Source organism: Balearica regulorum, chromosome 1 (assembly GCF_011004875.1).
Source record: "Balearica regulorum gibbericeps isolate bBalReg1 chromosome 1, bBalReg1.pri, whole genome shotgun sequence".
Taxonomy (NCBI): Eukaryota; Metazoa; Chordata; class Aves; order Gruiformes; family Gruidae; genus Balearica; species Balearica regulorum.
The window spans coordinates 172,989,380-173,006,345 of NC_046184.1; the positions used below are offsets into that span (position 1 = coordinate 172,989,380).

Sequence of the window (16,966 nt, forward strand, 5' to 3'; positions counted from 1 at the left end):
CAGCGTGCACTAACAGAGTGTCCGGCAAGCCCTCGCATAACCCTGCCTCAGGTCAGCAGGGGGGACGTGACTTTTGCTACACCTTGGTCTCCTGGCTTTGCCTATACCCAGCGCCGGAGACGGCATGAATCTGGATAATTCCAGTTCCACTGCTGCTTCCAGCAGCCCCGTGCAACGTTACCGCTGAATTCAAGGAGGCTTCACAGAAACCCAGCAAGCTGAGACAGCCCCAAGGCCTGACAACCGAACATTTCATGGTAATGGCAGCTGGCACAAGAACCTCAAAAAATCCCAAATTTGAAAGTCAAAAGCTGCTAAACTAGAGGTAGCCCTCCAAGGTTTTGTTTGGACAAGGATTTGTAGTAGTCAAGGCAACATACACTTCAACATGTGCCAAATTCATACCGTTATGCGTCTCTGTCAAAAGATCCATCTATGAAAAGTGACTGTCAGTCTTTATATTAGATTTATCAATAGGCATCAAAAGGGACAGATTTGGGGCCAATAAAGTGAATGGCCCATCTTTTATTCAACAGCTTTCAAGAAGCAAATTAAATAATGTCCGACAAACCAACAAAAAGCTTGTTAATATGCTTGCCTACATGCAGGAATAAGTCAACAATATAACTACCCAAAATGCTTTTTACCAAAACAAAAGTTGGGTACAATAAAACAATTCTGAAAAATATATTCAACATTATTTGAAAACAGCTTATTCTGGAATGAAATATTTTCCTTATAAACACTATAATGGCAAGTTGAGAATCCCTGCAAAATATCTTCTGAATCCTTGGAAAGTCACAATGCACTGCAATGGAAGACATTGTTATTTTAATCAAATCTGAAAACTTTGCACAAAGTGAAATTGGATTAAGCGGTAAACATTTTTCTAGCTAATAAAAGTTTTTGTGAGTAAACTTGTGATACCAACATTTCTGCTAAAAAGAAAAAAATACTACATGTGAAAAATACTATGGCAGAAAATTCTCTGTAGCTCTTTATAGTAATTTTACAAACATTGTAAGGACTTTTGTGCTAGTCAAAAATGCACAGCAGTGTTCAAATTAACAGAATATAACTGTCACAAAACATCAATTCAACTCCTTTCTGTGTCTTGATCCTATTTTTTCACATAAATGAAACATTTGTGAAATTCATAGCATCTGAACGCCGAATACACATTTTTTCAGTATGACATAGTGAGGGCTATTTTAAGACGCTGGAATGTCATTAATTTGTGCCCCTTAGCTCAGCAATTTGTAAATGATTAGCTCTAGAGCACCAAAACAAAGTAAAGTCTGTCTAAGCCCATTTCATCCGACTACTAGGGTTTAATTTAAACACAATTTCAAGATCTAATGCCAAAACCCAGCATATACTATTCATCATAAAATTGAAAAGGAAGCCTGATGTAGGATATATACCTACGGGAAGAAAAGAAAAGTTTGTTTTATGAGCCTAAAACTTGACCCTTTCAGTTCCCCAAGATTTCAAACAAGCACCTACATTTCTGCTGGTAAGGAAGCCCCTGAGGAGCAAGTTTAGCTTGAGATGTCCCTGTCAAATCTTTTTTCTATAGTGTCAATAGGAGGGGAGAGAAAGACGACTATGATTAAGTATAATGCTATTTAAATATCTATTTTTCTGGTTACAAGAGATTTCTGTATTTAACGGCAGCCTCACGCCTTAAAGAGGGAAGAGACTTGAACCATCAGATTCCTCTTGAGCTTTGTGGGAACTAGCAAGCCCTTGGCTGTTAGGCAGCTGCACGACAGGTTACAGGACTGCGGCAGCTCTGTAGCTCTGATCTCTGGAAAAGCCTTAAACTCTCAAGGGGTCATAAGACTCCCCAAACAAGGCTAAAAATGAAATTATATGGGGAAAAGCAGGGAGCTCCAGAAAGTTTTTGAAAGTTTAGCTCTAGAAGAGAAGCTCTCCCGACAGCAAACCACTCCAAATGGGGCAACAGACACTACTTTGTGTTTGTTTTTAAATCCATGAAACAGAACACACCTACCACTTCTCATTTCATCCTGAGCAATTAATTCAAAGGCAAAGCTTTGGTCTGAAAGCTTACAGCCTTTTATGTTATTTTATTTAGTTCTGGGCTAGCCTTAAAGGAGCAGTGAGAGAGAGGTTTAAAACTGGCAACGTCATTCACCAGGAAATACAAGTTACCTGCTCTTAGGCACCTATGGCATACACCTGTTTCAAGTTCTTCAAGTTTGAGAAGAAAAAAAAATCTGGACTTCAAAAATTCCTTACTTTAATTAATGACTTGCTCTAACTTGACTTTAAGTGAGTTTAATCACTATGAAGGAACAATAAAAAAAAAAGTTCAGTATCACCTGATATTTTAAAGTAACAGCTTTAAAATGGGACTTTACATTTAAGCAACCCCCACTTTGAGCCACAGGACCTTCATACCAGGCTTCAAAAAGGGAAAAAGTAAGCAGTGACCACACTGACGCAACTCTGGGGCTTGGGTAAGAAGAGAGGCTGAAGGTTCACAAGGGGTGGTGAATGGTCCTGCTGCATGGTCCCACTCCTGGCCAGCTCCTCTCACAGCAAGAGAGGACAGAGGGCTCCTGTGGCCCCCTCCACCCCCAATCCAAACATTTTGATCAGATAATTTTAATTCATATGTATATGAGAATTCATTTTTTAATAATTCTACAAGTCTTCCTTATTCAAAAGGATGCAGAAGCCAAAGGAACATATTGGGGAAGAAGAATTTTGAGAAAGCATGATCTGGAATCCTCCACACTTAGACGAAAAGAAGTAAAATCTAAGCATCCAATTCCTAACTTTTAAAAAAAAAAAAAATATAAGAGAGTTCATTTTAATTTTGAACTTTTATCGGGAAGTTTTATAAGTCCTTATCACCTAAAAGAAATTTTAATGAGGAAGGCATCACACTGAAGCACTGAAACCTAAGCTAACCAATTTCTATAACCTCAGAAAAAAATATTTCAAGTTTCTTTTCCCTGGCAACTGTTGTTATCCCCAGTTGGAAATATCTTCTCTCTGTTTTGTGCTTAAAGGAAAAAAAAAAAATCAAATACACAGGCAAGCTGCTGTAGCAGCTCTGAGTTGAGATGTTCCTCTTCACCTCAGCTAGGCAATTTCCTGACTCTGATGGGTGCCACTAAAGCAATGGGATTGTTTAACATCCTATGCAAATTACTGGAGATGAATGCTCAAATCCACCAGCACACATACAAATGGAAACTAGCAAAAAAAGCAGCAATATGGTAATTCAGCATGATGCTGAACTTAATATAAACATCACTAAAGGAAATCAGCAGGTGACAGAAAGCAAGACAAATTTGGGGACTGTAGCATGAGTTACAACAGAAGGTCCATATGATGATACTCAAAACACAGAAAATCCCACTCCATAGACTGGAACAAAGAATCTTTACCTGCTCCTAAAAAAACAAAACAAAAAAACCCACAGAAAACCTCCTCCAGCCATGAGTACATCTTAAAGTTGTGGCGGCAGACATTCAGTACTAACCACCTTGAACCTTCTCCTCCACAAACTTAATCTCTGTGTAGTTAAACAAATATTAATAATTGAAAAGTACACAAAGTGATTTTACTAAGGGGGTAATTAACAACATTTCAGTTTAGCAGCTGATTTTTAGTTGGCATTCAACCAACAGGAGCTTAAGAGAACCTATTACACATGGATAAGACTCTGAATAACCTTGTGAGTTACTAGTGGGCAGTTTGATGTGGTCCTCAGACTTCAAAAAGCCCCTTTCATAAGAAAACAGGACAAAGGCAGAGAGGTCTTTATCATAATTTATAGTAAATAAGATAGACAAATCCACTACGTTCTAGAAAGCTGATGCAAGGAAAAGACTGAACTTTGCATGAGCTTCACCAACGTTTTAGGAGCCCTAAATTACCCAGTAGTTTTTTTGATTAGAAGATGACAGTAATTTGGAAAGACAACAGCACAAAGTCCAGTAGCACAGATGGACCCAAATAAAGAAGTTTCTGCTACTTTGCAATCAGCAGCTGCTTGGGAGGACCCATCGCCAGACTGCAGCGGAGCACGCGCCCAAGCGTTTCCTCACGCCTCCTGTGAGGAAGTCACAGCCTCCTACCCTGGGCACACATGGCTCAAACTCTCTTCGTTTTCTACTGCTCAGCTCTAACGATTCCTATTACCCTAGCCACGAACACACAGGCAGACAGGCCAAACTGGCAGTCCCTGGGGAACTGCATGCTAAGGCCTAATCACTAAATACACACACTGCTGATAATTAAGCCATGAAGAAACACAAGGATCTCCCCCCTACCAGAATTCACTGATGAAAAACCAGCAAGGACATATGGCTTAAAATTAACGTAGTGTGAAATGAAAAGCACAAACCTTTAGACGTAAAGCTGCCTAATGTAATTTTCACAATTACCATTTAATTTAAGAAGCAGATCAAAGTAGTGCATCATTTACATTTTCAAACATGAAGTTTTAAAGATCAAAGACCTCTAGTATTTCCAGACTGCATATATGCGAGTAACTTGGTTAGAGTAATGAATCTATGCAGAGGGAGAACATGAGCTGCTCATTTGCTCCGTGCAGCAGTTTCCCCATCGTCTGAGACTGTAGCAAATGGTATCTGCAACAAGCATCATCCACAAGCACCCGCTGACACTATACATAAATAAAAGCAAGGGGCTTCAAGGTCTAAAATAGCATTATACCAATTGTGTGACTGCTAGAGAACTCTCTCCTTGAGACTAGCCACTGCTGCAGAGATTCTTCACAACTCCAGCCTGACAGCTATGATTTAACAGTGCTTATAAGATGTTCCAGAGGTCATTAAAGGCTGCACTTCATTGTAGTATTTAACCAAAACCATGCTTTCATGACAGTGCTGTAGCCTAATTATACCGAAAAGTTAAATAAAGCGCACTATGTAAATATTCCAAAACATGTCAGTTAAATTCTATGTAGAAATGAACTACCAGGAGCAAAAGTGATGTTTTAATGATCACTGGGAGCTGCTGCAATAGACCCTGGTCAAATTTAGTGTAAAGTAGAAAGTGTCCTGGCACTTATATCCAGGAAACAATTAACCTTTTCATTCATACTGAAGATTCATGCCTGCACCTCCCAAAAAAACACAGCTTAGAATTCAAGATTAAAACCAGATTTTTCTCAGCAGAAAACCAGAGAGCATCACGGCCATAAAACCTACGCCAAAAAAAAAAAAAAAAAAAAAAAAAAAAAAAAAAGAGAGAGAGACGATCATTTAAACTGAACCAGTAAACAGGAGCTGCTCATGAAAGTTGAGAAGATGGCCAAAACTTCTCTTACTAACTTGAGGAACATTTCAACACCACATGTGTAGTGTGCAGTGATATTTGGTACCTGATTGCTGGTGTTGCAACAACATTCAGTCCCCAGAGTCTTCTTCATGGTACACTGAGATCCTCAATACACCAAGTTGCCTGTCAGACTGGTCTCAACCACAGGATGGATTTTTATCTGCATCTCCCTTATGTTTTCTATTTCCCTTCTGAATCACAGGATTAAAACTATTTTAACATTATATATCCTGTCCCATCTACTTTTAACATGTACATGGAGACTTTAATTCTTATATCAAGGTATTACACATCTGATACAGGAAAGAAAGGGGCATGTGAAATGCCTCTAAACACGAGAGGATTTAAAGCAGCTTTCTCAAGAGAAGCTTCTCCGACAGACATTTCTCACGGTAAGGACGTTGCATTCTATAGCTAAGACTATCAAGCTCTTAAAAAGATGAACTTTATACTTTTACAATAGTTGAGGAACCTATGTATTATTAGTGCTCTGGGAAACAGTGTTCCTGACAGACAAAACAAGTTACATAGAAGCAGGCTTCATACTTTAAATCTTCCACATAATAAGAAGGTGAGCAATATCCAGGTTCTTTAGATGAAGAAAACTATGAGCTGTGTCTGGCTGCAATTAACTCGTAGCATCCTAATCTCAAAGGATGTTTAGATTGCATAATGCTGTAGAATACGTGGGTATTCCCACCAGACCTAAACAGGCTCACATGGATTTCTGTGTGACAGCAGCCACATTGCTTCCAATTTCCAGCCTACATCAGGTAGGTAGACACAGTCAAAGCACTTAAAGGTCTTAATCTGCATCTCTGTCAAAAATTAAAACCACTACGTGCAATCTAAGCAACATTTTATGCATCAGTAGGTGAAAACATTGGTAAAATCAGCGCATGTCACATCTACCTCCACTAGCAGTTTGCAGAAGAGTGTCCCTTCCCAAAGGGAAATATGTATCACCTACCTCAAGAAGAGACAAGAGACACATACACTTCTTTACTTGAGTGTAAAGCGACAAGGGTGGGATGAGAAGGATCTGGAGATCCAGATCTCTTCTCCGTATCCTCCCCCCAGGAGCAATGTCTGTTAAACTGAGCCTGCGCCAGGTTCACCCGTTCTCAGACTGCGCAATAGCGCACGAATAAAGATAAGACGTGGCCGAGCTACAGCCACAGCACAGCTGGGTGAGGGACAGCACTCTAAAGAAATAAAAAAAAAAAACCAAAAATCAGACTGAGAAGAGGAAGGCTGGCATACCTTTAAAAATAGCCTAGACACATCGATATCCTTTCCACATTTCAGTCCCCCGTACCTGAAAGGTAGTGTGACATTAGAGAGGTCTTCTACTGCCTGAAAGACACCCTCCTCTATCCTATCTCCTTGGCTGATCACAGAGGAAAGAGAAAACAACCAGATGAGTCACCGCTGGAAATCTGCACGGCTAGATCGCATCTAACCCATCTACACACCAGACACAGGAAACCAAATTACTGCCAGCCTCCCAACCACATCTGCTTAGACGGTGGAAAACTGAGCTGCTCCAACCTCACACTTTGTTACCGTGACCAGTAACAAGAGCTCTAGGTTCTTGCAAGAGACTTGCCCGTATGCAAAGACCAAATCTTGTTGCCGAAATGTGCATGGTAAGTATTTTGTATCCTGACAAAATTAACCATTATATTAAGAGCCAGACATGATTTAGTAGCATTATAGTGACATTATAGTAGCATTAGTACCGTTCTTAAATACGGTATATCCGAATAAGTTTAAGAAAAGAATATTCTCCTTTTAACTGTAATTTTCAAGGAGGGACAGTTTTCTCAAGGAAAGATCAAAGATTCCCCTGGAAAATGGTATGCCACAAAATTTTAGTTGCCATGTTTAAAAAAAAAAAAAATAGAAATTCTTAGCTGGGGAGGTAGGAAAGGGAAGAAAAAAGAGGAACCACAGTATACACATACATGCATTTTTCAGCCAGGTCTAACAGTAGGCTTCCATGCCCCATGACAGGTAAAGCAGATGAGATATTGATTTTACAAATATGTAAGTGAAAAAATTAAAATCAGTGTAATAACACATTCAGAAATTTAAAACAGTCTGAGACTGCATTCCCCCAATCTTTCAAATGATGAAAATGCAAAACAAATAAAAATCACCCAGATTTTAAAAGCCAGTACATTCTACAAAATTTCATAATTTAAATACTTACAAAGTAAGAAATTCACTCTAGTAAGAAGAAAAAGTAGTTATTCACAAATAACCTTAGGAGCACATTTCTCCTCTTCCCTTTCCAAGCCTCTCTCCTGTCATTCCTCCACAGCGCACAGCTCCCAACCTCATCCACTGACACTTGACATGCAGAACTTCCCGGAGTCTTTAACGATGCTCTCAAATGAGATTACAGCCCATGTCTCCAAGACACAGTACCCCAACGTCACGGAGGACTTTTGGATTTTATCAGACGCATGACAGTCAGGATCATTAGTGAGCAACTCAGTCTGTGCATTTTAATGGGGATTTGTCTTTGAAAAAAAATTATCGACACGTAAGACTCATAGCTGTGAAGCAATACCTTCCTGAATAATCATTGAGTCGATGTTTATTATATTAGAGGGTTTTTTTCCCTCCACAGCATCAGGCAAATGTCTGTGGAAGATATCCATCTGTACCTGGAGCTCACGCCATCTTCCTCACCACATTTTCATGCAGCCCAATTAAGAGCAACTCAACACAACCTTTTTCCTGAACGCAGAGGACTCACAATGAGGATGCCCAACTAGCATTTAAAAAAAAAATTTTACAAAGATGGGACCTTTCTAGTTAGTTAAGACAATCCATATCACTTTGTTACAATCCTTTTCTATTTGCCAAAGAATCTGCAGTCGGGTGTCGGGTTCATTTTTTGCTCAGGATTACAATTGCAGGGGCATCAAAAAGGTACATTTTGTCAGCAGCAGCACTTCGGCAAACAGCGCGTGATGACACAAGGAGAAAACGAGGTGGTTTTGTTTTTTGTTTTTTTTTTTTTCCTAGAGTGGAAATGCAGTAATGCCTAGCTTTGTCCCCAGCTTCACCTAACCTGAAATAGTATCCCATGAAGCATTTCGAGGCAGTGCAACGGCTGCTGCTACAAAAAAATAACCAAAAACCAAAAAACACACTATCACCCCCAAACAAAAAACAAACAACCCTCCCCTCAAAACACAACAACTCACACCACAAACCCCAAAACAAACCACTCCTGTAATGTCAAACCTAGATCTTAATTTTTCTTCATCTTCTCCACAGCCACTTTGACACCTGGCTTCATTTGCCTCTGTTCTTTATCACATCGCGATTTACTAGCTGACACGGTCATTTGACCACAAAGAAACTCTCAGATCAAACTACACAAGGTAGATTTTTCAAATTCCTTCCTGAAAGAAAAATAATAAATAAATAAGAAATAGCTGGGTCAATAAAGCACTTCCGGGAAAGAATTTGCAAACAACACTGGAGATTAGATCTGAGATTAGATTGCACCTCTGAAGCCCAGGTGATGATCACTGCAGAACAGCTGGGCCAGATGACCAACACCTCTGAAGGACCATCTCCCAACCAACGAAACTCCGAGACACAAGGGCTGCTTCTGCCATAGCAGAAGTCAGCATATAAGCATATCAAATATTTTCAAATGCTTTGGCCCAGAAACTCCTGGAAGAGTTTCCATTTAAAACAGCTCCAATTGTATTTATAAGCCTTATGAAATTCATCCTGAAGAAGTTATTTATGGCTGGCAGCCAGCCTCCCTAATTCAGGTGTCTAGCTTATACCTCAACCCCAGGCACCTAGCAAATGGCTCCTGAGTCCTATATGGAAGAGAGCTGGGCAATGAGCAGAAGCAGGTGACTTGAGAGGCCTCCAGGGAAAGAGATGGCTTGTCTCAATTCAGGTGTCTGCCTCTTTTCATCCTATTAGCTCAGTTGCAACCCAACAGCGAGCTGCCACCAAAAGGCCAACTCCACCATCACCACCTCTTCCCCAGCACGAGCACTGGTGCCCATCTTGCCTTCCGGGAGCTAAGAGAGGCCATGATACCACAAAACACACTTAGTCTCCATCATCAGATGAACTCCCTGAACCAAATCACTGGAGGGTCAGACAAAAGCCACTGCCACCACAAAGGAGGCAGGAGAAGCACATGCCAAGCACAGGAGTTTCAATGACACCTTGACATGATAACAGTCCAGCAATAACACAAAACCACATCATTGTGGGACTTACCCTTGGAGGACAGCTTGGCCCAACACCTAACATTTTCACTGTCTGATTGTTGACTCAATCCCAACCCAGATATGCCTTTAAAGCTGTGTTGTATGACAATGATTCTGACTTTTTTGGCCAACATAGTAATAATTATTTCCCAAAGTTAGTATATCGGGTTTCTGTTCTAATAGTAATGATTCAAAGCTGAGTCACATCCAGAAATAAAGTTAGGACTTTCACATGAGCTGGTGCAAAAAAAAAAAAAAAAAAAAAGTGCCAACACACCCAGCACTGGCCTAAATAAATAAATAAATAAAGCAAGTCATAATCCTTATGCCCTTCTAAAATAATCCCAGGCATTTCACACCACAAATGCAAAACACTGTTGAAATTAAGTTCCTCTATTCAGTGTCACACAAATGAAAGTTTTACAGCCAAATATCCAACTGGAAGCTAACACACCGAGTCAGATCAATACAGCTTTCTTTTCATTGGAAAAATAAAATAAATTAAAAAAAAAAATCAGCACTATTCATAAATGCTAAATTTACAACTGCTTGCAGAAGCTCACAGCATAATGAACGAAAGAACCTATTTTAAAGCAGCTTATTCACTACACTCCTTTCAAGTTAGATTTTCACTTGGATTGACAGTATTCAGATATGTAAAAAATAGCAAAACCAAAATACTCCTCCTAAGGTAATTTGGATAATGTGTTAGGTGTGTCAAGCACACCTTAGACCAGCAGAAGTATTTCTAGTGCACTGGGTCTGAGAGCATGTGCTGTTTTTCATTAAATTGCTGAAATTGGAAAGCCCATTGAAAAAATGAGTTAAAAGTTATGTTAGTCTCGTTAAGCAGAAAAGGTTAGGGATTTGTTTTGGGTTTTTTTTTTGTAAAAAAAAAAAACCAAAAAAAACAACCCTCCTCCAAGAGTGAATAAAGGAACTCTAAAGAGGAGGAGTGGTAGGTAGAAGAAACAGCTGGAATGTATCTGGTTCTTACAAGACAATAAAACCCAAGTGTTTTCCAAAGCTCAGCAAGGTCACTGTCTAATGTAATACACACAAGCGCTCATTAAAAATTTTAAAAATTGGACCAAAAAAAAAGAGTGTTTGACAAAGAAAAGGTGATAAAAGGGAGTCCATAGTAAGGAGGGTGCGCAGGGAGAGGGGGGGAGCATGCTGAACATGGGAGTCACCATCTCACCTCCTCCCCAAAATATGGGAGGAAAATAATACATGACCTCACAAAACTGAAGAACGGAACAGGTCACAGATCAAAAAAACCAACCAAACAAAAAGACAGAAGGAAAAAGAACAAAAGAAACACCATGACTAACTGTAGTTGGTAACCATAAAATACAGAACAGAAGAAAAAAGTCCAGTAAGAATTGTCTGTAGATCCCCTTAAGCTGCAGTGCACTTCCCCACTATAGAAGACATACCCATTTCTATAGTCAACAAGTTAATTCTTCCTCTTAAAGTGCCTGCAGATGCTGCTTCCATGCAAAATTTTAAAGCAACGCTCGAAACTGCAAAGAGAAACCGTCCACAAAGGAAACTGCACTGTGAACTCAGCTCAAAGCTATGTATGCCCATCACACAGGACTGCGTGAAGACAGACTTCGAGCATCTCTGAAAAAAATGAATATAGACTTAACTTGAAAGTGTATAAACCCACCCTGCAGAAACCAGGAAATAAATTTTACTCTCAAGCAAAAAATCAGTCCAGTTTTCTTCTCAAATACATGACAAAATGCACTACAGATACCTTTCCTGAGGTCTGGCAGGAAGGGGACAAGGTAACAGAAAGAATAATGTTCAGTCAGATAAAACAGTTATTACTGTCATCCTCTCCCTCTAAAACATTATTGTTAGCCCTGTTATATGACATTTTGCCACAGCACTTGGATAGTCTGCAGCCAGCGGAGAACATTATTTCTAGGCTTTACATTCCCACAGTATTTACTTAACAACATATACGTTTATGTATCAATTCATATTTATATATTAATTGAATACACTAGATTTACTCCATGCAAGGGCTCACTGCCAAGAATCTGCACACAATAATGAAATATTGATGCATCCACCTAAAGGAGGGTTAAATACATCCCTTATGTAGACGCGAGCCAGGACTTTGGCAGCAGCGCTGTAAGAAGTTCTCCAGAAACCAGCCCACCCAAGTTTTATGACTTGACAGAATTACTCAGTATTAGACATGGTTTAGGCAACACAATATATAGATTTTGCCTTTTCATTCACACATTTTTCATTCTGACACTATCCAGGACATCAATTAGCTCTCTCCACACTATCAGAGAATACCTTACCCAGAACCGAGAAAAACCTTCTCATAATGATGAGTTCAACTGAAATAAAGGTACCTACGAGAAGAGGATTTGAACTGTAAGATGCATGTTCTACCTCTACAGTTATTCCTCCCATCTGCTACACCAGACTGTATGCATTAGATTCATGCTTGGGGGAAAAACAAAACAAAATAATCACTGAGGTAAGATCTCTATGCAAATACAGGGAAAACACTGCTGCTAGACCTCTTGCTGCATTTGCAGAAGCCATAAAAAAAAAATACAGTAGAAATGCAGATTTCAAACAGTCTCAACAAATGGAAACATTTGGCGACCACATGTCAGAAACCACTCACTGGATTTGTTGCTATACTGTTGGTCCAAACCAAAAGACTTCAGTAAGTAGTCCTGGCTCTCCAGTTTTATCCTCAAGCTGACTCTTTCTACCAAGCTACTCTGCAAACCTGCTTTTATGATCTTCCGAGCAGGCAGGGGTGTGTGTCTGCATGTGTAAAAAACAAACACATTTGTTTTTTTCCTGGAAAGAGACAAAAAGAAAAGCCCCCAAATAATTTTCCAACATCCAAAATGTAATAGATACTTTTAAATAAAGGCACAGGAAGATAGTTTTGGACTCTAAAAAGCATGCTGTAATGTAATAATAAATGAAGTTGTTAGCACACACCACAGCATTCAATTAAGTTAGGCTATTTCACTACCTATTTAATGACCACGGCAGATATGAACAGCAGAGGTATCTTTAGTTGCCATCCAGACATGCTGGGCTCCCTTCCTCTAACGCTGCCTATCAAACCCCATAAAAACCTTATCTTACTACAGAAATCCTAACAGGGAAATGCCTCGCTCCATCAACACCGGGGAGCGTTAGCACTGGAAAGGAATCCTCCTGTTGCACTGCAGTGTCTCTGCATGAGGAACAGTCCCAGGACTACAGGGTCTTGCTTCTGACTCTGAGACAGACACTCTCAAGGATGACATCAACTGAAATTAGTAGCTTTCAGAACATCTGATTTTAACAACTCTAGATCAGTTACTAGGGGAAGAAATTCAGCTCCCAAGAGGCCCCATAATAGCTTGCGATATTAAGAGCTAGTTGGCCCAACACCTATTTTTCACTTCATTGGATTTGTCAAGGTTGCTCCACGAGCTTTCCTACAGCTCTGCTGCTTCACTCCAACAATTCATTCAGGCACATGCTCACTGGAAAAAAATAATAATAAAAAAATATCAAGTGTTACTTGCCTCAGGGCACTTTAACTAAAGATTTACAGACTTTGTGGGTCAGGTTTCAAGTTGCTTTAGCAAACAATTTCAAATCATAGACATTTACCTGAGGATTAGGGTTCATTTAAGACACAGAACACTAATCAAAAGCTGACAGCTTTTATAAGAAAACAGCACGCTCTTGTCTTTCCTCTTGAACTCTTAGAAAGGCATCACCCCTAAAATGACGAAGGGTGTTTTGGGAGAGAAGGACCATGTCTCCCCTTCGTTCACAAGGAGGAACTTCGTGGTGAACTGCAGAGAGGAAGAGGCAGACTGCCCTCCCGCATCTCGAGGCAGAAAACCAGACTCGGCAGTCTGGGATATTTCATAGCTGGGAGAAGAATGCTTTGGTTTTGAGGAACAGCTTTTGGCTTGCTTAAGTTATAATATGGAACAGAAGGCAATAAAATAATTTTAACCCAGCTATTTCTAGCTTTGGCAAACACAGCTCTACCTTAGAGGAACTATTTCTAAGTTGTGCTGTTTCAGTGTTTTATTCTCGGCACACACCATCTGCCCAGCTGTGCTGCTAAGTACAGGCTGAGCTGCACGTCAGCTTGACCAGCACCACTTGTTACAGGCAGAGCTAAGACGGCTCCAAAAGTCCCAGATGCAAGAACCCAACACCGCTAACCAGTGCTGGGCTCTGGATAAGGGACACTTGAAAGAATCCAAGTTTTGCGCAGAAAGTGACTACTCTTTCCCCAAAAGAAGTAGATGTCCTCAACAGTCAGCTCTCGTAGAGTAACTAATCATCTCCAGCTAGAGTAACCGATACAGAGACAAGCAATAACTTCCCCTCCCCCCCTAGTTCACCATAGCCCACAAAACCTATTTTACAGGAGGTTGGGGACTGCACTTGAAGATGCCTTTGCACTGTAAAGACTACAGACCTGCCTTGCTTGCATTATCATAAAATACGCCTTGACATGAATCTAAATTAAAGAACAAAGTCTTTCATTAACTAACACCAGATATCAGATGCAGTTTTTTGTTGTTATTACTCTTAATCAAGTTGTTGGGGTTGTTTTATATAGCATAAGAACTAGGATCAAAGTTTCAGCTCCCACCAGCCAGTTGCTGCTGTACAACATGGAGACTGCAGCTGGGAAAAGGCAGAAGAGGGACCTGACCAGGACACAATTTTCTCTCACCAAAAACTTCAAGAACAGATAGAGTGCAAATTTTTTGATGTTTTGGGGTGGGTTCCCCCCCCCCCCCCCCCCGCCCTGCCCGGAGATCTAACAAATAAATACAGCTGGCCATTCCCATTACAAAAAGCCCTTAGCTTCAACGTTTGAGTCCAACACAGTCCAAAAATCTCGGTATTGAAATACAGAAATATGTTATGGCAGATTTCATTAGCAAAGGGAAATATTAACCGTTTACAAAGAGATTTTTGCTTGTTCTATAAATATATAGTAGCTAGCATTTGTATGCTTTCATCTTCCTCTAATGTTACGGGAAGCTGGCACACAAAACCTTACCAAAACATAATAACAACTTTCAGTTCATAAATATTTGGAAATCTGCCTCATCTTCAAAAGTAATTGCTTAATCATTAGGACTCACCGAGCTTCACTCTCAATCACGTGCACACCACTGCATTTCATCAAGATCCACAAAACTTTGGGAAATGTCTCATTACTCTAAAAATACCTTTATTCTTCTCATACAACAACGGAAATGGCTGGTCTTGGTTTTTTAATCCATCTGGATTTAAAGAGCAGAGAAACACAACGGACTCTCTGACATGCAAACCTCAGTTTCATAGGGCAATAAATATTTACATTTTCCTTCAACATTACAGAATTCTTAACATCCTGTTTATCAATACCTGCAGGTTTTGAAGTTACTCGATTTAAAACAAAAAGTTTCTCCGAGGGGTAAGTTTTAAAATGAGAACAGCTTTCACATATCAGCAACAAAGTATAGCCACACAAATTAGAAGGGGAAGAGGGGGAAGGTGAACATATGGTTTTTTCCACTATAGAAATAGCACACGCTTTATACTTGCATCACTTTGCTAGTGTGCCCATGTGCTACTGGCAGGCAAAGAGGGAGCCTTTTGTAGGAAGGGTACAACCAGCCAGTATCAAATGAAAAATGGAAATAATTTAAAAAAACCCCACCCCAAAACCTTAGAATAGGATTTTCAAAGATGGTATTACATGACCTGAGTGAAACTATTTAAAATAAGCTTTACCAATTTAAAAAAAGCAATGCAAGAATTGTATACACAAGAAAGGAATGCTTTAATTACATCAACTCACAGATAGCTCTTACCAAATTGACACTTTGGAAAGCCAGGACTGCTTTAATTACCTACATACATGGACAGCATTTACAAAATCGACACTTGTGAAAGTCATTTGGGATACTCTTGGTTCAAAATTTGCTTTTGGTTCAAAATTCTCAATAGATTTTAAGTACTAGATGTCATTGTCTTACAGAGGAAACAAAGAAGCCTGGACTTAAGTCTTGACAAACTTGTGAAGATGGGGGTAAAAAAGTAACAAACGCCCTTCTTCGGAAGTTACTGGGATAGCATTTCTGACAATAGAAGTTTCATCTCAAGTGAACGGGCTTAAAACGTTAAAATACACATAAACCAGCACACTAAAGCGCCTCTTTAAAAGCGCGTAATGACTTTAAGTGAGGCTGGTCGATATGTCTAACATTTCTTAAAATCCCTTCAACGCCACCAGCCTGGCTTACTCAGCCTGGCTTACCCGGTACTCACACCTACACCCCCAGGTACTCCTAGGAGCAACCTCCTTCCCCCTGCGCCAACATACACTGCACCGATGCGATTTTGTGTAACGATACAGAAACACAGGTATTTACGGCAAGAGCTATGTGCAGCCAGACACTCATGTTTAAAAATAGGAGAAAAGAAAACGACCGTAATTTCAGGTTACTCTCCGTCCTGAACTCTTTTGAGACAGGAAGATGAAGAGCGCCTTTAATTCAGACTGTCTCCGAGCAAGCGCTAGAGAAGTAATTTACAAGATAGCAAGAAATTATAAGCCTTAATGACAGGAGGGCAGCCCTACCAGCCTTTAATTTGGATGTTGGGGAGGGGGACGTTGGCGATACTGCAAAGACAGATCCCTGCGAGCTTTCACGATACCTTCTAAAAATAGTAGCGCGCAGTTGCTGACAAAGAAACAAAGTTTGGGAGCCCCGTTCCCGGCGCTCCTGCCCGACCACGGGGCAGCCCCGCGGCGGCGTCCTGCCCCCTCGGCCGTGCGGGGGGGGGGGGAGCGAGGGTGCCGAGAGACCCCCCGGACGCGCCTGGGGGAACCGGGGCGACTGGCAGCCCCGCGGGGAGGGGGCTCGGGGGTGACACACAAAAGGACCGAGAGACGCCTCACCTCTACCCATCGCTGAGCTTCGGCGAACGCCGCCTGGCAGCCGCACTCCGCGTCCTCTCTCCCCTCCATGGCCGGCAGAAAGCGTGAGGGGGGGAGGGAGGCGGCGGCGAGCGGCCGGTCCTCCGGCGGGGTGGGGGCGCGGGGAGCAGCCGCTGTCATTCAGCTGCCTCCTTTTAACGCTGCCCGACCGTCTCCTCCCCCCTCTGCCTCCTCCCCACGGAGCTCCCCCTCCCGGGAACTCGCTGGCGTTCAGCGACCGCAAGAATTTGAAGGAGTCGCTGACTGCAAAGCAACGCCGCGACCCCCCGGGGGCAGCCGGACGCCCGGGAGAGGCTGCAGCCCCCGCGGCGGCGGCTCCATCCCGCCGGGCCGCGACGCCCCTCGCCCTCCC

The 16,966-nt window shown here is 41.2% G+C and overlaps 1 protein-coding gene across 15 annotated transcripts in view; it reads right to left on the reverse strand.

Annotated features, from left to right (window-relative positions):
* The window catches only part of LMO7 (LIM domain 7), a 134,937-nt gene extending 117,971 nt beyond the window's left edge, over positions 1 to 16,966 (reverse strand). For 5 of the 15 annotated variants that reach the window (XM_075741676.1, XM_075741673.1, XM_075741670.1 and 2 more), the window contains exon 1: positions 16,576 to 16,966. In XM_075741676.1, coding sequence (XP_075597791.1) covers positions 16,576 to 16,734 — 159 coding nt within the window. In that variant the 5' untranslated portion in view covers positions 16,735 to 16,966. The remainder of the gene's footprint in view (positions 1 to 16,575) is intronic. The other 10 variants (XM_075741675.1, XM_075741672.1, XM_075741671.1 and 7 more) reach the window with 3 other exon arrangements.